This window comes from Bos indicus x Bos taurus, chromosome 15, assembly GCF_003369695.1.
Source record: "Bos indicus x Bos taurus breed Angus x Brahman F1 hybrid chromosome 15, Bos_hybrid_MaternalHap_v2.0, whole genome shotgun sequence".
Lineage (NCBI taxonomy): Eukaryota > Metazoa > Chordata > Mammalia > Artiodactyla > Bovidae > Bos > Bos indicus x Bos taurus.
In genome coordinates this window covers 68,139,772-68,163,595 of record NC_040090.1, presented here as the reverse complement: position 1 = coordinate 68,163,595, position 23,824 = coordinate 68,139,772, and the positions used below count along the sequence as shown (strand labels likewise).

Sequence of the window (23,824 nt, the reverse complement as noted above, 5' to 3'; positions counted from 1 at the left end):
GCTGTTCTGTTTTCTTCGGAATATTTTTTGAAGAGAGCATCTTCCTTCCCTTATAGTCTTGCCCCCGTTGTAATAGATTAATTGGCCATAGGTGTGTGGGTTTATTTGTGGATTTTGTATCCTGTTCCATTGATCTGTATTTCTATTTTTATGCCAGTACCATTTTTTTGATGTCTGTAGCTTTGTAGTGTAGTCTGAAGTCAGGGATTCTGATTCCTCCAGCACCATTTTTCTTTCTCCAGATTCATTTTGCTTTTCAAGGTCTTTTGTGTTTCCATACAAATAATTTTCTCTTCTTTTTGTTCTAAAAAAATGCCATTGGTAATTTGGTAGGAATTGCATTCAATTTTTATAGATTGACTTATGCAGTATTGTCATTTTGACAGTATTGATTCTTTCAAACCAAGAATGTGGTATATCTTCTCATCTGTTTGTATAATCTTTGATTTCTTTGATCATTGTCTTGTTTTTGAACTGTACATCTATTGTCTCCTTAGGTTGCTTTATTCCTGCATGTTTGTTTCTTTTTCATGTGTTGATGAGATTGTTTCTTTAATTTCTCTTTCTGGTCTTTTGTTTTTAGTGTGTAGATGTATAACAAATTTCTGTGTTTTAATTTTGTATACTCTAACTTTACTGATCATTGATGAACTCTACAAGTTTTCTGGTAGCATCTTTAAGATTTTCTATGTATAGTACCATGTCATCTGCAAACAGTGGCAGTTTAATTTCTTCTTTTCCAATCTGGATTTCTTTCATTTCTTTTTCTTCTTCAATTTTGGTGGCTTGGATTTCCAAAACCGTGTTGAATGAAAGTGGCAAAAGTGGACATCCTTGTCTTGTTACTCATCTCAGAGGAGATGCTTTCAGCTTTGCACTCGTAAGCGTAATGTTGGCTGTAGCTTTGTCATAATTGGCTTTTATTATATTCAGACATGTTTCATCCATGCCCACTTTCTGGAAGGTTTTCTTGTTTTTTAACATAAATGGGTGTTGAATTTTGTCAAAAGCTTTTTCTGTGCCTGTTGATATGTCTGTATGGTTTTTGTTCTTAAGTTTGTTGCTGTATCACTGATTAATGTGAAAATACTGAAAAATTTTTGTATCCCTGGGAGAAATCCCACTTGGTCATGGTATATGACCCTTTTAATATTTTGTTGGATTGAGCTTGCTAGTATTTTGTTGAGGACTTTTGCGTCTATGTTAATCAGTGATATTGGCCCATAATTTTCTCCTTTTCTGTAGTCATCTGTGTTTCATTTTGGCATGATGGTTGTGGTGGCTTCATAGAATGACTTTGGGACTGTTCCTTTGCAGTTTTTCAAAATAGTTTTAGAAGAATGATGTTAACTCTTTTCTAAATGTAGATATTAACTCTTCTCTAAATGTTTGGTAGAATTTGCCTATGAAGCCATTTGTTGCTGAGTTTTGTTTGTTGGAAGATTTTTTATCATAATTTCAATTCATTACTTGTAATTAGTCTGTTCATATTTCCATTTCTACAATGGAAGAAGATTCTTGGGAGATTGTACCTTTCTAAGAATGTCTTCATTTCCTCTAGCTTGTCCATATTATTGACATCTAGTTGCTTGAGACAGTCTCTTATGAGCATTTTAATTTTTGTGGTACATTGTAACTTCTTCTTTTTTATTTCTAATTTTATTGATTTGAACCCACTCCCTCTTTTTCTTGATGCATCTGGCTAAAGATTTATCAATTTTGTTTTCAAAGAACCAGGTTTTAGTTTTATTGATCTTTAATTTTTTAAAATTTTCATTTCTGCCCTGATCTCTATTATTTCTTTCCTTCTACTAACTTTGAGTTTTGTTTGTTCCTCTTTTTCTGGTTGTTTTCATTGTAAGGTTAGGTTGTTTATTTGTGGTTTTTCCTTTTTCCTGCTGTAAGATTGTATTATCTTAAACTTCTCTCTTAGAACTTCTTTTCTCACATCACACATATTTTGAATGGTTGAGCTTCATTTTCCTTTGTCTCTAGATATTTTTTATTTCCTGTTTTATTTCTTCATTGATCCATTGGTTGTTTAGCAACATATTGTTTAGCCTCCACGTATTTATGTTTTTTAGATTTTTTTTCTTGTGTTAATGTCCAGTCTTATAGTGTTGTAAGAAAAGATGCTTGATACGATTTTAGTTTTGTTAAGTTTACTGAGGCTTGATTTGTGATCCACGATGTGATCTCTTCTGGGGCATGTTCTTATGCAATTGAGAAGAAAATATATTCTACTGCCTTTGGATGCAGTTCTCTATAAATACCAGTTAAGTCTATGCAGTGTAATCTGTCATTTAAGGCTTGTATTTCTTTTTGATCTTCTGTCTGGATGATCTGTTAATTGAGGAAAGAGTTAAAGTTTCCTAGTATTGTTGTTTTATCGATTTCTTCTTTTATGACTGTTAGAATTTGTATTATTGGGGTGCTCCTACAGTAGGTACATGTATATTTATATTGATCATTATGTAGTGTCCTTTCTTGTCTCTTGTAACAGTCTGTAATTTAAAGTCTGTTTTGTCTGATATGAGTATTGCTACTCGAGCTTTCTTTTGATTACCATTTACATGGAATACCTGTTTCCATCTTCTTGCTTTCAGCTTGTATATGTTCCTAGATCTGAAGTAGGTCTTTGTAGACAGCATATATACTGATCTGTTTTTCAACCAGTCTTTGTTTTGGTTGGAGTATTTATCCCATTAACATTTAAGATAATTATTGATACATGTTTCCTGTTGTTATTGTTTTTCAGTCACTAAGTTGTGTCTGACTCTTGCAACCCCATGGACAGTATAGCACTCCAGGGACCTCTGTCCTCCACTGTCTCCCAGAGTTTGCTCAAATTCTTGTTCATTGAATTGGTGATGCTATCTAACAATCTCATCCTCAGCCACCACCTTCCTTTTTTACCTTCAATATTTGCCAGCATCAGAGTCTTTTCCAATGAGTCAACTCTTTGCATCAGGTGGCCAAAGTATTGGAGCCTCATGCTGTTGAAAATCTGAGCCATAACTGCCACCCCCTACCCCCCTGTCCCTGGGAGACCCTCTAATATTAATAGGGACATCTGGTCCAGTCTCTTATGAGGTCACTGTTTCTTCTCCTCTGTCCTGGTATGCATGAGACCCCGAGTGCTCCCTTTAAAAGTGGAATTTCTGTTTCCCACAGTACTGTTAAATCATTGAAGATTTGTCTTCAAAACAAAATTTCTTGGGGTCTCCTCCTCCCATTGCCAGACCTGCAGGCTGGGAAGCCTGATTAATGACTCAGGACTTTCACTCCTATTGGAGAACTTCAGTAGTATAATTTTTCTTACACTTTGTGGGTTGGCCCACCCAGCGGGTATGGGATTTGATTTTATTGCTTCTGCGCCCCTCGTTCCATCTCATTGTAGCTTCTTTGTCTTTGGGTTTAGGGTGTCTTTTTTGGTAGATTTCAGCATTTTTTTGGTCAATCGTTCTTCAGCAATTACTTGTGATCTCAAAATTTCTATAATAAGGGTTGAGCCCACTTCTTTCTACTCTGCCATGTTGTTGACAAGCCAGGATTTTTAAATTGAAAAAACATTTGTTAAATATAACATCTGCTCTTAGGTAATGGGCACTCTCATACAGCGCCTGTTTGAACCATTGGTGTTTTGTCATCTTTTATATTATCTAAATGAAAGCTTAATTTGAAGTTTGCTTCTGTGATTATTTTAAAAGTTAAGTAAACTTTGGATATTTTTTCCCACCTTTTCCCTGAAAAGATTATGATCACTTTACATTATAGTAGATAATGAAAGTTCAGGATGCTTTAGATAATCCATAATATTATGTGAAAATAAAATCATTTTATGCTTTTTTTGGCTATTAAATATAAGCATTCAGTATTTTTTTCAATATTTTCAGTTGTTACCTCTAAAACTTTATATAGGATGAAGATCAGGAAGAAGTGATCCTTGTCAGAACAGATCATTCCGGAAGAGTCTGGCCTGTAAACACACCAGGAAAACAAGAAGGAAGAAGGAAAAGACAGAATGTATGTTTAACATATATCTTTTGTTTATTACTTTAGAATTCCTTTTTTCCCCTTTGTATCAGATTTACAGTTAATCCTTTAACCTGAGTTTGAATTGCTCAGGTCCACTTATACACAGAACTTTTTCAATAAATTACATACTGTAGTACTACATATCTGTGGTGGTTTGAACCTGTGGATATGGAGTATAGTTAAAGGATCAACTATAATCTGATACAAAGGGGAAAAGAGGAATTCACTGCCCCTAACCTTTGCATTGTTCAAGGGTCAACTGTCCTTTGAAATATTTTTAGACATGTAGTTCAATAATGCAAACGCTGTTGGTCTTTCATTGCTCAGTAGTATATGACTCTTTGTAGCCTCATGTATTGTAGCCTGCCAGGCTCCTCTGTCCATGGCATTTCCCAGGCAAGAATATTGGAGTGGGTTGCTGTTTCCTTTTCCAGGGGATCTTAACAACCTAGGAATCAAACCCGCATCTCCTACATTGGCAGGCGGATTCTTTACCCCTGAGCCACCAGGGAAGCCCAATGCAAACATTAAAAGGCAGTAAATAGTGATATTACTTCTAATTATATCCCTTTGCCTTTTACAAAATGTTATCTAATTCAACAGCAGATGTGAACATTGAATTTTTAAGGAAGTCTTAATTTTAACGTTTATTTCTTTGACATTGTTTCTAGCTTCTTTTTACATACTCATCATAGCTCTTAGGGAAAACCTTGGTCCCATACATCTCTTATCTATGTTTGATCCTTTATAAACCTAATTTTGTTTTCTGCTTTCTAGCTGCTGCGGTTAATTTATAGCACTGCCTTGAGGCTCTTAAAATGGCAAAAACAACATATTCAATTTTCTCAAGTTAGATTTTTTGTTTCAAATTTGAAAGATCTTATAAGCAGTAATTAAGTACACAAAAGAGTCATTTAGAATCTTTCTGTCAAATGTTTATAATCTGCCTGTTGAGTGCAAATAGAAATGGGATAGACACCTCTTCTGATGAAATGGGAAGTATTCGGGTTTTGCAAGAAAGATGTCATAGGAAAATAGTAAAGGTTTGAATTGTATGAGATGACAGAACTGGCTTGGGGTTCATAGACCCATTGCCAGATGGCATTCAGTCGTGTTCTTGAATTGCTTACTATTGAGTAATCTAGGTACAGGAGTAAAGAGGTAGACACATTCATTTGGCACTGAGGTTTGCTTTTTGAGTATAATGAAGGATAAGGGGACCAGAAAGAGATTTGCATCCAAGGAGTGATTGAAGTCATAGAACGTGAGATACAAGGTTGTGAAGATGAGAATGGTAACATGGGCATAAAATAAGAGGGTGGTTCCAAAGAAGTTGAACAGCAGGATTTATTTGGATAAGGGAATTTGAGATCAGTGTTGAGGAGATTTGATTTGGTAGGTAATACGTAGCACTTTTCTTTTCCACTGATAGGTATGGAACCAACTGAAAGGAAAACCCGGAATTGTTTAGATGAGAGTCAGAATATCAGCTTTGCTTCTGATACAGCTGTTTGAAGTAGATTTGCTTAAAACCTCACTTTTGTTTTTGATATACTTTCTCAATCTCTGGATAACTTCCAACTTAACTCTACAATGTTAGGGATTTTTTACTACAAGGAGGGGAGAGAAAGCATAAAGCAATTCTGCCCTTTGCCTAAAACTCAGAAATCAGATACTTTCATGCTTCCATCCCTTGGGAAGAGGAAGGTAATGGTACAGAAGAGGTAGGGAGTGTCATTTTAATGGAAATTCTTCCACATGGATGCAGACAGAATAGAAAGAAACTAGAAGGGAAGATTATGATATATATTGGGATTTTTACTTTTAATGTCAGATTTATAGGTAGTTTATTAAAATACTTCAGACTTGTGTTTTCACTAAACTTACAGTGTTCATTTTGTCATAGGTTTCAACTCATGAGGGAAAAGAAAGGGTCAGATACTTTCATGATGATGATAACTTAAGCCTAAATGATTTAGTCAAGAATGAAAAGATGGGAACAGCAGAAAGTCACAACAAACTTTTTATGAGAATGACATCTAAGGTAAGATATATTGCTGGGATACCTTTGAATTTTGAGAAATTCCGTCTACTCAGTCTACAGTGATGTACTTTGCAGAGATAGCTGGTTCTCTCTAAACTTTGTTTTATTAAATTAAATCCTTTCTAAGACACATTAGAAACTTGCATTTTAGAATTGATGTGATTGGGCAGTATATTTTAGGGATTTAGTTTTTTTTAAAATAAGAATTCTGGGTTAATTTTATAATGTAGTCTATGAAAATGTTAATTATATATTTGCTCTACCATTTAAGAGAACATTTGGGGCAAGACTTTTAATGTTGACAACATACTTGCTAGTTAGATTACCAGTCTGTTTTGTCTTGATGTTTCATCGGTTCTTCATAATTATGCCACAGGTGTATAATTAAAGTAATATATAAAAAATATTATAAAGAAGACATCTTGGAATAACCTTAAGTCTATTCATATAAAAATTTTATATTCTTTTTAAAAGTATATCAATGTTTCATGGGTAGTAGGATGAATTTTTTAATTTCAAATAATTATCTTTGTTGCAAACGCTTCATTGCATTTCCTTTCAAACACTGCCATTAACACTTGTTATCAAAGAGACATTTATTTATTTATTTATTTATTTTTGAATTTTATTTTATTTTATTTTTTAACTTTACAATATTGTATTGGTTTTGCCATACATCAACATGAATCCACCACAGGTATACACGTGTTCCCCATCCTGAACCCTCCTAGCTCCTCCCTTCCCGTACCATCCCTCTGGGTCATTCCAGTGCACCAGCCCCAAGCACCCAGTATCGTGCATCGAACCTGGGCTGGCGACTCATTTCATATATGATATTATACATGTTTCAATGCCATTCTCCCAAATTATCCCACCCTCTCCCTCTCCCACGGAGTCCAAAAGACTGTTCTGTACATCAGTGTCCAAAGAGACATTTAAATTAGGGTTTGACTCCACTGGGAAAATTTATCTCACTGTATTTACAAGTGAAGTTTTATTGGAACACAGCTATGTTCATTTTATTTCCATGTAGTCTGAGGCTATTTTCGTTTTGTAACAGCTTCATTGACATGTAATCTAAGGTTGTTTTCACTTTACATGTAGTCTAGGGCTGTTTTCACTTTATAACAGCTGAGCTGAGTAGTTGAGACAGAGACTTTGTAGCCTACAAGACTGAAAATATTTACTGTTTGGCACTTGATTGAACAAATTGCCATCCTTGCTTATGATGCTATTGGTGATGGGAACTTGAACCTAGGTATCTGAGGAATAGGAGGGAGACTTTTTACTGTATACCTTGTTAGACTTTTCTTTTTAGCTATATGAATGTTTTACCTGATGGAAAAAATTAACTTAATGAAAACTAGAACAAAGGCAATCAAGATATCAGTGTGTATATATGTGTGTCAGAGGGAGTAAAAAATACTTTGATTTAAATAGAAATGTTTATTATCACCAAGAATTGTATGGGAACTTAACTTTAGCCTATTAGGTTAATTTTTCTTCTCTTTATTTTGGGGGAAATACTAGAAATCTTCTAGGGTCTGGAAATTCACTGCAGATAGAAGGACATATTTTTATGGAAGTTTCCTTCTCAGAAATTTAGAAGTCTGAATGAAATATAGTTTTAGTAATTTTATTATAATCCATTCACATTTATACAGAAAATAAAACAAAACCTTGTTAGAATTTTTAATTAAAAATAAATCACTTATTAATTTTAAAAGGTATTTATTGGGCATCTAATTTGTGCTGGATACCATTTTAGGTGCTGGGTATAGTGAAGTAATAAAGTTCCCCAACCCCAAGGAGCTTATATTTCTAGTAGATGAGATATAAAATGAACAAATGCATGATATAAAAATTACATAACATTAAAAAATTACATAACATAAATACTGTGTCACAAAATAGAAAATATTTTTGTAGAGAGTAAAACAAGATAAAAGGAGATAGGATGGTGTTTTCAGTAGAATGCTGAAGGAAGACCTGTCTGTGAAGGTGATATTTCAGCAGACTTCTGAACAAAGTGAAGGGGAGTGATCTGTATAAAAAATCTAGGGGAAGACCATGCAGCAGAAACAACAAATGCAGTTGATCTGAAGAAGAGACAAATACTATAAGCTTTAAAAAACAGCAGGATGACACATGTGACTCTGAATAGAGGAGAAATGAAAAGAGGTGTAGAAGAGGAAATGGTCAGACCATGTCAGGTCTTGGGGCCAAGGTGTGAGAGCTTCTGCTTTTGTTTTATTTATTTATTTCTAAAAGTTGCTTTCCCATTCTGCCTTACACCTACTCTTTCTTTTTTTTTTTTTCCCAGCTGTGCTGGGTCTTCATTCTCCACAGGCTTTTCTCTAGTCGTGGGAAGTGAGGGCTGCTCTCTAGTTGCAGTATGTGGGTTTCTTTTGTTGCAGAGCATGGGCTCTAGGGTGCATGGGCTTCAGTAGTTGCAGCACATGAGCTCAGTGGTTGAGGCTCTTGGACTTTAGAGCACAGGCTCAATAGTTGTGGCACATGGACTTAGTTGCCCCATAGCACGTGGGATCTTCCTGGACAAGGGATCAAACCCATGTCTCCTGTGTTGGCAGGCAAATTTTACCACTGAGCCACCAGGGAAGCCCTTGTTTGTTTTAAATGATAGGGAACCATTTGAAGGTTTTTAGTAGGACAGTATCATGACCTCATTTTGTGTTTTATTGTTGTCCCGTAGCTTCCCTTGTGGCTCAGCTGGTAAAGAATCTGCCTGCAATCTGGAAGACCAAGGGTTTGATCCCTGGGTTGGGAAGATCCCCTGGAGAAGGGAACGGCTACCCACTCCAGTATTCTGGCCTGGAGAATTCCGTGGGCTGTATAGTCCATGGGGTCACAAAGAGTTCGACACAACTGAGCGACTTTCACTTTCACATAGCTCTTAAATATTCTCTCTTGGCTCTTTTTGTTTGTTTGTTTTTGTTCTCTCTGCTTTTCAGTTGTGGAAGTTTCTGTTGTCATATCCTCAAGCTCAGGGATTTTTTTCTTTAGCCTTGTCCAGTTATTAATGAATCCATCAAAGGCATTTGTCATTTCTGTTACAGTGTTTTTCATCTCCAGCATCTAGTTTTTTTGTTTTTTTGGTTTTTTTTGGTTCTTTTCTTAGAATTTCCATATCTCTGCTTACATTGTGCATGTGCTTAGTCACTCAGTCATGTCCAGCTCTTTGGACTGCAATGTGACAGTCTCCTCTGTCTTTAGAATTTTTCAGGCAAGAATACTGGAGTGGGTTGGCATTTCCCTTCTCCAGGGGATCTTCCTGGCCCAGAGATCGTAGGTACATGTACTGTGTCTTTGCTTACATTATCCATCTGTTTTTGGTGAGCCTGTGCTGCTGGACTGTGAATTTCACCAGTACTTCACAAGTTTTTCTCCGCTTAGTTGGAATAGAATAGAGTGGCTAGAAGGGGCTGGATTTGAATGTTTCCCTTCTTTCAGGTAGATTAGGCTCTGCTAAAACTCCAGCAGGTTAAACTCTGGTGTGGCAATTTCTGCTGAAGGGCTGGCCTTGTTAAGAAGAAAAGAATGCCTTGGTACATTTCAGGGTGTTTCCTTTTCCCTTCCCCTTGTTGAAAGTCACAGAGGACTTTTCTCTGATATTTACTCTGCAGACCTGGTAGAGCTCCAAGAGATAAAATTCACAAAATTTTGAGGGGGCCCCTTATGACTGGATTCCCCTGGGATTGTTAACTTGCCTATTTGTCTACACTGAGCCTCCTGAAATTTATCAACTGCAGTTTAGATTTTCCTATCCTGGCACTGGTTCTCGCAGAACCACTGGTTTTTCTCAAATAAATTGAATTAGGATTCTTTGTATCAACCTGATTGTTTCTCCAATTTTGGGGGCAATTACTTCCCTGAGTCTAAAAAGTGCTGTCGAGTTTTCAGTTTGCTCACCTTTGTACTTGTTGTTGGGATAGCGTGGCAACTTCCTAGCCCCTGAAATGCCAGTCTGGAGACTGCTGGTTTATGTTTTGAAAGATTTTTCTGGTGACTCTTTTGAGAATGTAATGTAGATAGGCAAGAATGGAAGCAGGGAGAATGTTTAGGAGGATAATTTCCTTAATTCAGATAGAGGCTTGGGTTAGGTTGGTAAACTGATGAAAAGCAATAAGATTTGGGGCAATGCTGGTGCCATTCATTGTAACAGAAAAACTTTGGCAGGGAAAAAATCTTTCAGGAGGTGGGAGATGAAGAATACTATTATTAACACATTAAGTATGCCCATTAGTCATTCACATGATGGTGTGGAATGACTGTGCACAGAGCTCTGGGTATATCTTGGTTCTCCCATATAGATATAGATGCTGTTAACAGGGACTTAAGAAATTATTTATGAGGAGGATCTGAAGACGCAGCTGAGCACTATCTGAAAGAAGGAAAAAAATTCAACAAAGGGGATTGAGAAGGTTCGACCAGTGAGGTGGAAGGAAAACAGCATGTGATGTTTCAGCATCCAGAGGACACAAGAAAGATGTTGTGAATAACTGTTACCTATTTCTGACAGACAGTAGCATTTTCATAGATAGAAAAGTGAGTATTCATTTGGCACTGGGAATGTTTCTCGTGACTTTTTTTTTTTTCCACCATGTCATGCAGCTTGTGAGATCTTAGTTCCCCAAGCAGGGATTGAACCTGGGCCGTGGCAGTGAAAGTCCTGCATCTTAACCATTGGCCCACCAGCAAACTCCCTTTGTGACTTTGATAAGTGTGGTTTCCTTAGTCTGCTAAACAGAAAAGCTTGATTATGATGTGTTCAAAAGTGAATGTAAGAACAGTTGGTGAAGAGATAGTCTTAGAAAGGATCTGGTTACTGTCTACCAGTAGGTAAGGCACAGATACAGCTAGGTTTGTAAATGTGGGAGTAGCAAATGAACTAGTTTTCCTCTTACTGCCTCTGTTAGTTGAATAAAAGGACTCAGGTATCCCCTGAGAGTGATGATGTAGAAGGGGTGTTAATTCCAACAAGTACTGCTCCCAATTAGATAATTCAATAGAAAACACATAATGTTCCATCAGGTTAGTACAAGACCACATGTTTTGATGACCAGGCAAAAATTGTTACATCTTGACTGGGAAGTTCTGATTCATCCACCATATTCACCAGACATTGCACTTTCAGATTTCCCTTTCTTTTGGTCTTTACAAAATTCTCTTAATGGAAAAAATTTCAATTCCCTGAAAGACTGTAAAAGATACCTGGAACAGTTCATTGTTCATGAAGATAAAAAGTTTTGGGAAGATGGAATTGTGAAGTTGCCAGGAAAGCAGCAGAAGATAGTGGAAAAACTGGTGAATACATTTTTTCAATAAAGTTCTTGGTGAAAATGAAAATGTATCCCTTGTTAAAACAGAAGGAACTTTTTGGCCAGCCCTATAAACCAGCTTCAGATTAAGAAAGTGAGTAGAAGTAGGAATGGCGAAATTGAGGACAAAATTGGTCAGAGAGCAATATGTGCAAAGCCTGAAGAGAACAGTACTTTGGGGGACTCAAATAGGGGGGCAAAATATAGAGTTTGAGTAGAGATATGATCACATGTGACTGATCCTATGGATCATAACAAACTATGGAAAATTCTTAAAGAAATGGGAATATCAGACCACCTTACCTGCCTCCTGAGAAAACTGTATGCAGGTCAAGAAGCAGCAGAACCAGACATAGAACAACAGACTGGTTCCAAATTGGGAGGAGTACGTCAAGGCTGTATATTGTCACCCTGCTTATTTAACTTTTATGCACAGTACATCATGCAAAATGCCCGGCTGGATGAAGCTCAGGCTGGAATCAAGATTGCCGAGAGAAATATCAGTAACCTCAGATATGCAGATGACACCACCCTAATGGCAGAAAGTGAAGAGGAACTAAAGAGCCTCTTCAATTCAGTTGCTCAGTCACATCTGACTCTTTGTGACCCCATGGACTGCAGCATACCAGGCTTCCCTGTCCATCACCAACTCCCAGAGCTTACTCAAACTCATGTCCTTCGAGTTGGTGATGCCATCCAACCGTCCCATCCTCTGTTGTCCCCTTCTCCTCCTGCCTTCAATCTTTCTGGCATCAGGGTCTTTTCCAGTGAGTCACCTCTTCGCATCAGGTGGCCAAAGTATTGGAGTTTCAGCTTCAGCATCAGTCCTTCCAATGAATATTCAGGACTGATTTCCTTTAGGATTGGCTGGTTTGATCTCCTTGCAGTCCAAGGGACCCTCAAGAGTCTTTTCCAACACCACAGTTTAAAAGAATCAATTCTTCAGTGCTCAGCTTTCTTTATGGTCCAACTCTCACATCCATACATGACTACTGGAAAAACCATAGCTTTGACTATGAAGACCTTTGTTGGCAAAGTAATATCTTTGCTTTTTAATATGCTGTCTAAATTGGTCATAGCTTTTCTTCCAAGGAGCAAGTATTTTTGAAATTAATTGCTGCAGTCACCATCTGCAGTGATTTTGGAGCCCAAGAAAATAGTCTGTCACTGTTTCCATTGTTTTCCCATCTATTGGCCATGAAGCGATGGGAGCAGATGCTATGATCTTTGTTTTTTGAATGTTGAGTTAAAAAATCATCTTGATAAAATTGAAAGAGGAGAGTGAAAAAGTTGGCTTAAAACTCAACCTTTGGTTTTGTTTAAAAACTCCAACTATGGTTTTTTCCATTGATTATGTGACAGTTGAACCATAAAGAAGGCTGAGCACTGAAGAACTGATGCCTTCCAACTGAGGTGTTGGAGAAGACTCTTGAGAATTCCCTGGAAAGCAAGGAGATCAAACCAGTCAATCCTAAAGATAATCAACCCTGAATATTCATAGGAAGGACTGATGCTGAAACTCCATTACTTTGGCCACTTGATGGGACGAGCTGACTCAGTGGAAAAGACTGATGCTGGCAAAGATTTACTTGGAAGGGGGCAACAGGGATGAGATGGTTGGATGGAACCATTGACTCAATGAACAAGAGTTTGAACAAACTGGGAGATTCAGAAGGACAGGGAAGTCAGGTATGTTGCAGTCCATGGGGTTTCAAAGAGTCTGATATGACTGAGCAGCTGAACAACAACGTGATCACATGTGACTGAGGTGACTCATATTTATAAGTCCTTATTGCATGCCAGGCATGTGCTAAAGGATTAAGAAAGATAATCTTATTAGATGAATAATATTGTTATAACCATTGTAAAGTAGGGAAATAGACTATAGGGACAATGCAGAAAGATTAAATAACTGCCTGTTATTATTATTTAGAATACTACTACAGTTATTCTGATTATAGTTCAGTTTAGACACCCAGTCGTGGCTGACTCTTTGCAACCCCATGAACTGCAGCATGCCAGGCCTCCCTGTCCATCACCAACTCGCGGAGTCCACCCAAACCCATGTCCACCAAGTTGGTGATGCCATCCAAACATCTCATCCGCTGTCATCCCCTTCTCCTCCTGCCCTCAATCTTTCCCAGCATCAAGGTCTTTTCAAATGAGTCAACTCTTCACATCAGGTAGCCAAAGTATTGGAGTTTCAGCTTCAACTTCTGTCCTTCCAATGAACACCCTGGACTGATCTCCTTTAGGATGGACTGGTTTGATCTCCTTGCAGTCCAAGGGACTCTCAAGAGTCTTCTCCAACATCAAAGTTCAAAAGCATCAATTCTTTAGCACTCAGCTTTCTCTGTAGTCCCTCTTACATCCATGCATGACCACTGGAAAAACCATAGCCTTGACTAGACGGACCTTTGTTGACAAAGTCATGTCTCTGCTTTTTAATAGGCTGTCTAGATTGGTCATAACTTTCCTTCCAAGGAGAAAATGTCTTTTAATTTCATGGCTGCAGTCACCATCTGCAGTAATTTTGGAGCCCAGAAAAATAAAGTCTGACACTGTTTCCACTGTTTCCCCATCTATTTGCCATGCAGTGATGGAACTGGATGCTATGATCTTAGTTTTCTGAATGTCAAGCTTTAAGCCAACTTTTTCACTTTTCTCTTTCACTTTCATCAAGAGGCTCTTTAGTTCTTTGCTTTCTGCCATAAGGATGGTGTCGTCTGCATATCTGAGGTTATTGATATGTCTCCCGGCAGTCGTCATTCCAGCTTGTGCTTCCTCTAGCCCAGCGTTTCTCATGATGTACCCTTCATATAATTTAAATAATCAGGGTGACAGTATACAGCCTTGATATACTCCTTTTCATATTTGGAACTAATCTTTGTTCCATGTCCAGTTCTAACTGTTGCTTCCTGACCTGCATACAGATTTCTCAAGAGGCAGGTCAGGTGGTCTGGTATTCCCATCTTCTTCAGAATTTTCCACACTTTATTGTGATCCACACAGTCAAAGGCTTTGGCATAGTCAATAAAGCAGAAATAGATGTTTTTCTGGAACTCTCTTGGTTTTTCAGTGTTGCAGTCCAGTACTGCTTGTCTGCGAAGAGTCGGACATGACTGAGTGACTTCACTTTCACTTTTCACTTTCATGCATTGGAGAAGGCAATGGCAATGCACTCCAGCGTTCTTGCCTGGAGAATCCCAGGAACGGAGCCTGGTAGTCTGCCGTCTGTGGGGTCGCACGTATTCAGACACAACTGAAGTGACTTAGCAGCAGCAGCAGCATATTGGCAATCTGATCTCTGGTTCCTCTGCCTTTTCTAAAACCAACTTGAACATCTGCAAGTTCACAGTTCATGTATTGCTGAAGTATGGCTTGGAGAATAATGAGTGTTACTTTACTAGTGTGTGAGATGAGTGCAATTGTGTGGTAGTTTGAGCATTCTTTGGCATTGCCTTTCTTTGGAATTGGAATGAAAACTGTCCTTTTCCAGTCCTGTGGCCACTGCTGAGTTTTCCAGATTTGCTGACATATTGAGTGCAGCACTTTCACAGCATCATCTTTTAGTATTTGAAATAGCTGCACTGGAACTCCATCACCTCCAGTAGCTTTGTTCATAGTGATGCTTGCTAAGGCCCATTTGACATCACGTTCCAGAATGGCTGGCTCTAGGTGAGTGTGAGTGATCACACCATCATGATTATCTGGATCGTGAAGGTCTTTTTTGTACAGTTCTGATTATAGAACCCACGTTTTTAATCATTATACCTTTCAATATCTATGACTTAGTAGGGCAAAGAATGGTTTGAACTTGATCCTGTTTCCAATGTAAGGTGTTTTGAGGATTTTAAGCCAGGACATAAATAAGTAAATAAAATTTTTGTTTTAAAAACATCCCTCTTGCTACAGTTTATTGTGAAGGTTTAAAAGAGAAAGTGCCTTGAGATACAGTTGAAAACTGTTTTATATTCTATGTGGAGTGCATGCTAATTTAAACATTTTTTTTCATGGGTGAGTTTCTGGGATTTATTTTTGTTAATAAAAATAAATTTTAATTCCTAATTTAAGTAATTAGGAGTTTCAGATTAACATATACACACTCTTGTGTACAAAACAGCAAGCAAAGACCTACTGATTAACACAGCGAACTATACTTACCATTCTGTTATAACCTATAATGGAAAATAATCCAGAAAGAACACACATATACACATACACATACATATGCACACATGTATATAACTGAATCACTCTGCTTCACACCTGAAATCAGCACAATGTTGCAAACCAACCACACTTTAATAAGATAAATAAGCTTTTAACAAGTTTTTTAGCATTATCAAAACACCATTATCACACACCCCTAAATGAACAGTATGTCAGTGGTGTCTAGCCAAAGACCACTAGGGACACACAGAATTAAGTTGGGTTTATTATATAGCTGCAAAACAGAATGCAGAGCATGTTGAACTGTGGGATATTCTCAATAAGAGACCATTAGAAAGACTTATTAAAAGAAATTGATTATGTATGCGTGAAACATACATAATTTTATAAATTTGTTACCTCTATAAAAATAAATTAAAAGAATATTTTTTAAAGAGAAGGGAGAAAATTGTTCTCCATATACTTATTAGCAAATTGGTGGTAAATTTAATAGAATGTATGCAAGGCAATGGCACCCCATTCCAGTACTCTCGCCTGGAAAATCCCATGGATGGAGCAGCCTGGTAGGCTGCAGTCCATGGGGTCGCGAAGAGTTGGACACAACTGAGCGACTTCACTTTCACTTTTCACTTTCATGCATTGGAGAAGGAAATGGCAACCCACTCCAGTGTTCTTGCCTGGAGAATCCCAGGGACAGGGGAGCCTGGTGGGCTGCCGTCTATGTGGTCGCACAGAGTTGGACACAACTGAAGCGACTTAGCAGCAGCAGCAGCAGCAGCAGCAGCAGCATGCTAATTTTATAGTGAAAGTTGTTCTTAACCTCTCTGTGATTTAGTTTCGTCATTTATATATCGAAATGATACTGATTCCTACCTCAAAGGAGTGTGAAAATAAAAAGTGTCAGTCTCTGTCATGTCTAACTCTTTGTGACTGCCAGGCTCCTCTGTCCATGAAATTCTCTAGGCAAAATTACTGAAGTGGGTTGCCATTCTCTTCTCCAGAGAATCTTCCAGGCCCAGGGATCGAACTCAGGTCTCCTGCATTGCAGGCAGATTCTTTATTGTCTGAACTACCAGGGAAGGCCATAGGAGTATAAAACAGTCAAATTGCATAGAATTGCACATAGTAAATACTCAATACACTTTATTTGTGATGATGATGATAATAAATTGACCTCTGTGGTTCAAGCTTAAATTTTAATCAGTTTTTTCTTTTTAAAAATGTTCATGTAATAGTTTTATCATAGAACTTATAGATGTAACTTCAGTATGCCATAGTATTATCAGACACAACTGAGCGACTAACACTTTGATTTTACTTTTTTCATGACACTGTACAATAAACTGAATAAACCACTGCCTTCTCTCCACTACTTTTATTTTCATTTTTTAGTTTATGGGAAAAACAGATGGAGATTATTACACTCTGGATGACATGTTTGTCTCCAAAGCAGCTGAGAGAGAACGTTTTGGTGAAGAGGGAGAGAATCAGAGGAAAAAAGCTATTGCTGAGCACCGGAGTCTTGTTGCACAAATGGAAAAATGTCTTTATTGTTTTGACAGTTCTCAGTTTCCCAAGCACCTTATTGTTGCAATAGGTGTTAAGGTAAGAAATACAGTGTTTATTATCCTAAGGAAATGCTTCTTTCTCCATATGCTTCTAAGGTTCTCAGTAATCTGTCTCTTACTCTGTGTTTTATATATTTTCTTTTCTAAGTTCCCATGATTCTTAGAATTTTCTTTAGATTGAGTATAAATATTCAAATGATATGAAACTCATATTTCATGTAATTCCACTCTACAGCTAGGCAGCATTGAGTTGTGCTTCAGGCCCTAGACTCTGGATCCAGACCACGTGAATTCAGACCCTTGCTCTGCCATTTCCCATCTATGTGATCTTACTTTCATGTTTGGCACTTAAGTCTCAGTATTAAAATCGCTTCAGAGCTACTTACTTTAAAGTAGCTTCTGCTTCTTCCCTTACATTCTCACAAAATCTTGTTATTTCTCTATAGACTATCTCATAATTTGAAGAAGTTTATTGTACAGTTTCTGCTTAGTAACCCACTGGGGATTGGTTCTTCAGTCCTTGTATATGAAAATCCACAGATGCTCAAGTCCCAGTCAGCCCTTCATATTTGTATTTTGTTTTACTTGTTGAGTGTCTCCCTCAGTAGTCTGTTAGTTCCATGAGTATAGGTAACTTTTACTTATCATTGTATACTTGCATATATCCCATTATATTCAAACATGTATGTTTATAGTCACTTCTTTCGATAAATATTCTTGTTGTTCAGTCAGTCAGTCGTGTCTGACTCTTTGCCACCCCATTGACTGCAGCACACCAGGCTTCCCTGTCCTTCATTGTCTCCTGGAGCTTGCTCAGACTCATGTCTATCGAGTCGGTGATGTCATCCAACCGTCTCGTCCTCTGTCGTCCCCTTCTCAATAAATATTAAATATCACTTATTTAATAGCCGGTAATAATAGTCATTTATTTCAGCATTTGGCAATTTAATCCTTATGTTAAGTAAATAGTTATCATGTACCAGATGTATGCCAGAACCTAATTAGTCACTGGGGAAAAGTAGAGAATCGAATATACTTGTGACAGAGCACAGTAATGATTGCCCTGATTTAAGGAACTGTTATTACAAAACAAATATAGAGAGGAAATGTGGGAAATGATGAGAGGTTATTTTTTGAAAAGCTGATCTGAAAGGCTTCTCTGAGGAGATATTTTAAAGGTATGAAAGTAAAGCTATGAAAGATGAGAAGAAGCAAGCAACATGAAAATCTGAATGAGTAGTGTTTCAGAAAGAGGTATCAGTGAGTGAAGACATGAGATGGGCATTTATGGAACAGAAAAAAAGAACCCAGTGTAGCTAGAGTGGAGTGAGTGAGAAAAAGTGGTAGGAAAAGAAGTTGAATGAATGAATGGTAGTTTCAAAAACTAATATTGTGGAGAATATACATATACATATTATTTGTTTCACATATACACACAGCACCTACATAGCCAAAGAACTGGTATTGACTTTTTCATTACAATTCTAGTCTTTAATACCTTTAGGTCATTAAGACCGTCAGTTTATCAGTTTGAATTTTGGTTTCTTTAGCTTTTAATTTTTCATTACCCTTCTTTTCCATTTCTTTGTTTTCCTTTAGACTTTATCAAAAGTGTGTGTGTGTTAGTTTCTCAGTCCATGTTCAAATCTTTTTGACCCCATGGACTGTAGCCTGTCAGACTCCCCTGTCCATGGAATTCTCCAGGCAAGAATACTGGAGTGGGTTGCCATTCCTTTCTCCAAGACTTTATAAAAAAGTAAAAGTAAAAAAGTCCATTCAAAATTTAATCAATCAAAAACCCTTAACCAATCTTACCAGATACTTGTATTAATTTTCCCATGTTCTTTTCTAGACTGTTAAATAAACATTTATATTTTCATAATTAGGACATTTTGTATAAATATTTCATTCCCCTTCAGTCTGGCCCCTACCTTTACCAAATGTAAGAATAAATTCAGTTTAGTTCAGTAGCTCAGTCGTGTCCGACTCTTTGTGACCCCATGGGCTGCAACACATCAGACGTCCCTGTCCATCACCAACTCCTAGAGTTTACTCAAACTCGTGTCCATTGAGTCAGTGATGCCATCCAACCATCTCATCTTCTGCTGTCCCCTTATCTCTCCTTCAGTCTTTCCCAGCATCAGGGTCTTTTCAAATGAGTCAGTTCTTCACATAAGGTGGACAAAGTTTTGGAATTTTGGCTTCAACATCAGTCCTTCCAATGAATATTCAGGACTGATTTCCTTTAGGATGGACTTGCTGGATCTCCTTGCAGTCCAAGGGACTCTCAAGAGTCTTCTCCAACACCACAGTTCAAAAGCATCAATTCTTCAGCGCTCAGCTTTCTTCACAGTCCAACTCTCACATCCATACATGACTACTGGAAAAACCATAGCATTGACTAGATGGACCTTTGTTGGCAAAGTAGTGTCTCTGCTTTTTAATATGCTGTCTAGGTTGGTCAAAACTTTTCTTCCAAGAAGTAAGCATCTTTGAATTTCATGGCTACATCTCCATCTGCAGTGATTTTGGAGCCCCCAAAAATAAAGTCTGTCACTGTTTCCAATGTTTCCTGATGTGTTTGCCATGAAGTGATGGGATCAGATGCCATGGTCTTAGTTTTCTGAATGTTGAGCCAAAGCCTTTGACTGTGTGGATTACAATAAATGGTGGAAGATTCTGAAAGAGATGGGAATACCAGACCACCTGACCTGCCTCTTGAGAAATCTGTATGCAGGTCAAAAAGCAACAGGTAGCACTGGACATGGGACAACAGACTGGTTCCAGATAGGGAAAGGAGTACTTAGAGGCTGTACATTGTCACCCTGCTTATTTAACTTAGCAGAATACATCATGAGAAACTCTGGGCTGGATGAAGCACAGGCTGTAATCAAGATTGCTGGGAGAAATATCAATAATGTCAGATAGGCAGTTGACACCACCCTTATGGCAGAAAGCAAAGAAGAACTTAAAGAGCCTCTTGATGAAAGTGAAAGAGGAGAGTGAAAAAGTTGGCTTAAAGCTCAACATTCAGAAAACTAAGATTATGGCATCTGGTCCCATCACTTCACGGCAAATAGATGGGAAACAGTGGAAAAGAATAAATTAAACATAAAGTAACAAAGTTTCCAATAATTCTGTATAAAAAGTTTGGGTATTTTTCAGTGACTGCATTTTCCCAAATGCACTGAAGACAGGCTAGGTCCACACAGGCACAGAGGTGTGAAGTATACAAAACTTCTGTTTGCCTCCTACTTCATAGACTATTGCCCATAGTAGGCATTTCTCAATTAGTGAAACAAACTCTTGGCCAGCAAAGAGACGTTTTCTATTTTCAACCCATACATTGTTACACAAATTCCTTTTCCTCTCCTACTGGGAGGTAATCCACATTTTTCAATTAGAAGGTATTAAATTTTAATTTTATACTTTTTAATGCAAAAAGGCAAAATGGCTGTCTGGGGAGACCTTAAAAATAGCTATGAAAAGAAGAGAAGCGAAAAGCAAAAGAGAAAAGGAAAGTTATAAGCATCTGAATGCAGAGTTCCAAAGAATAGCAAGAAGAGATAAGAAGGCCTTCCTCAGCGATCAATGCAAAGAAATAAAGGAAAACAGAATGGGAAAGACTAGAGATCTGTTCAAGAAAATTAGAGATACCAAGGGAACATTTCCTGCAAAGATGGGCTCGATAAAGGACAGAAATGGTATGGACCTAACAGAAGCAGAAGATATTAAGAAGAGGTGGCAAGAATACACAGAAGAACTGTACAAAAAAGATCATGATGACCAAAATAATCACGATGGTGTGATCACTCACCTAGAGCCAGACATCCTGGAATGTGAAGTCAAGCGGGCCTTAGAAAGCATCACTACGAACAAAGCTAGTGGAGATGATGGAATTCCAGTTGAGCTATTTCAAATCCTGAAAGATGATGCTGTGAAAGTGCTGCAGTCAGTATGCCAGCAAATTTGGAAAATTCAGTACTGGCCACAGGACTGGAAAAGGTCAGTTTTCATTCCAATCCCAAAGAAAGGCAATGCCAAAGAATGCTCAAACTACCGCACAATTGCACTCATCTCACACGCTAGTAAAGTAATGCTCAAAATTCTCCAAGCTAGGCTTCAGCAATATGTGAACCGTGAACTTCCAGATGATCCAGCTGGTTTTAGAAAAGGCAGAAGAAGAACCAGAGATCAAATTGCCAACATCTGCTGGATCATTGAAAAAGCAAGAGAATTCCAGAAAAACATCTATTTCTGCTTTATTGACAATGCCAAAGCCTTTGACTGTGTGGATCACAATAAACTGTGGAAACTTCTGAAAGAGATGGGAATACCAGACCACTTGACCTGCGTCTTGAGAAACCTATATGCAGGTCAGGAAGCAACAGTTAGAAGTGGACATGGAATAACAGATTGGTTCCAAATAGGAAAAGGAGTACGTCAAGGCTGTATGATTGTCACCCTGCTTATTTAACATATGCAGAGTACATCATGAGAAATGCTGGGCTGGAAGAAACACAAGCTGGAATCATGATTGCCAGGAGAAGTATCAATAACTTCAGATATGCAGATAACACCACCGTTATGGCAGAAAGTGTAGAGGATCTAAAAAGCCTCTCGATGAAAGTGAAAGAGGAAAGTGAAAATGTTGGCTTAAAGTTCAACATTCAGAAAACGAAGATCATGGCATCAGGTCTCATCACTTCATGGCAAATAGATGGGGAAACAGTGGAAACAGTGGCAGACTTTATTTTTCTGGGCTCCAAAATCACTGCAGATGGTGTTTGCACCATGAAATTAAAAGACGCTTACTCCTTGGAAGGAAAGTCATGACCAACCTAGATAGCATATTGAAAAGCAGAGACATTACTTTGCCAACAAAGGTCCATCTAGTCAGGGCTATGGTTTTTCCTGTGGTCATGTATGGATGTGAGAGTTGGACTGTGAAGAAAGCTGAGCGCTGAAGAATTGATGCTTTTGAACTGTGGTGTTGGAGAAGACTCTTGAGAGTCCCTTGGACTGCAAGGAGATCCAACCAGTCCATTCTAAAGAAGTACATCATGCAGAGTACATCATGAGAAATCATTCTAAAGAAGATCAGTCCTGGGTGTTCTTTGGAAGGAATGATGCTAAAACTGAAACTCCAGTACTTTGGCCACCTCATGCGAAGAGTTGACTCATTGGAAAAGACCCTGATGCTGGGAGGGATTGGGGGCAGGAGGAGAAGGGGACGACAGAGGATGAGATGGCTGGATGGCATCACTGACTCGATGGACGTGAGTTTGAGTGAACTCTAGGAGTTGGTGATGGACAATGAGGCCTGTTCCACTGTGATTCATGGGGTTGCAAAGAGTCAGACACGACTGAGCGACTGAACTGACCTGAACTGAACTGAAATTTTAATTATAAAGTCAATTTTCCAATTAAGGTATTAAATCTTCTTTTTGTCTCTTACTGAGCATCAGCTGATCTGTTTCTTCCTCTTGGGCCAGCTGTATCATTTTTATTTCATTTTAACACTATTTGAATCGTGTTATTAACACTATTTGAATATATTGTTTCTTGATCTGTGTTTCATTGTGCTATTTTAGCTCTAACCAAATACTGTCTCTTAATTAGTTTCAGACTTTCATCTGTGAATATTTTAATTTAGAAATGTTTGAAATATTGATCTGATGTAATTTCATCTGTTTCCTACAGTATCTGACTTCTTATCCTATCTGTTGTAGACAGTAGATTATTTTATTAATCTGGGTAAGCAATAAGATATTTATCCTTTTAGTTATTACCCAAGTTAATTATATATGACTATGAGTTTCAGAAGAATTACTTTGTGTTAGGTGGTAATAGTTAACAGTATTCTAAAGCAATTCAGTCATACTCACTCTGCTTGAATGTCTAATATTTAAAGTTAATGTCTTAAATACAAATTTCTTAAGGAAGCTATATTAGTACTCATTAGAATCAAACAGTTATTTTAGTTTCTGATCATAAATTGTCCCTACCTTTTCCTTTCTTAAAAATAAAAATTATCTATCCCCTTCTTGTCCTAACAGTATCCTTTACTTTAAGAAGTGCTTTGATTTTTAATAAAAGACAGCATAAACAGATAGATGATTCCATGTTGCTGGATTGTAAGAATCAATATTGTGAAAATGACTGTACTACTAAGTGCAATCTACAGATTCAGTGTGATCCCTATCAAATTACCAGTGACATTTTTCACAGAACTAGAACAAAAAATTTCACAATTGACATGGAAACACTAAAATAGCAAAACCAGTCTTGAGAGAGAGGAATGGAACTGGAGGAATCAACTTTCCTGACTTCAGACTACACTACAAAGCTAGTCATCAAGACAGTAAGATATGGCACAAAAACAGAAATATAGACCAGTGGAACAAGATAGAGAGCCTAGAGATAAAACCACACACCTATGTGTACCTTTTTTTTGACAAAGCAGGCAAGAATATACAGTGGGGCAAAGATAGCCTCTTTGATAAGTGGTACTGGGAAAACTGGACAGCCACACAGCTACGTATAAAAGAATGAAATTAGAACCCTTACCAGCACCATAGACAAAGATAAAATTAATTAAAGACCTAACCGGAAACTAAAGCCCTTAGAGGAAAACACAGGCAGAATACTCGATGACATAA

At 37.7% G+C, this 23,824-nt stretch overlaps 1 protein-coding gene across 3 annotated transcripts in view; it reads left to right on the top strand.

Annotated features, from left to right (window-relative positions):
* The window catches only part of CWF19L2 (CWF19 like cell cycle control factor 2), a 144,512-nt gene that overhangs the window by 86,286 nt on the left and 34,402 nt on the right, over nt 1-23,824 (top strand). For 2 of the 3 annotated variants that reach the window (XM_027563860.1, XM_027563859.1), the window contains exons 11-13: nt 3,922-4,026; nt 5,945-6,082; nt 16,987-17,199. In XM_027563860.1, coding sequence (XP_027419661.1) covers nt 3,922-4,026; nt 5,945-6,082; nt 16,987-17,199 — 456 coding nt within the window. The remainder of the gene's footprint in view (nt 1-3,921; nt 4,027-5,944; nt 6,083-16,986; nt 17,200-23,824) is intronic. The other variant, XM_027563861.1, reaches the window with a different exon arrangement.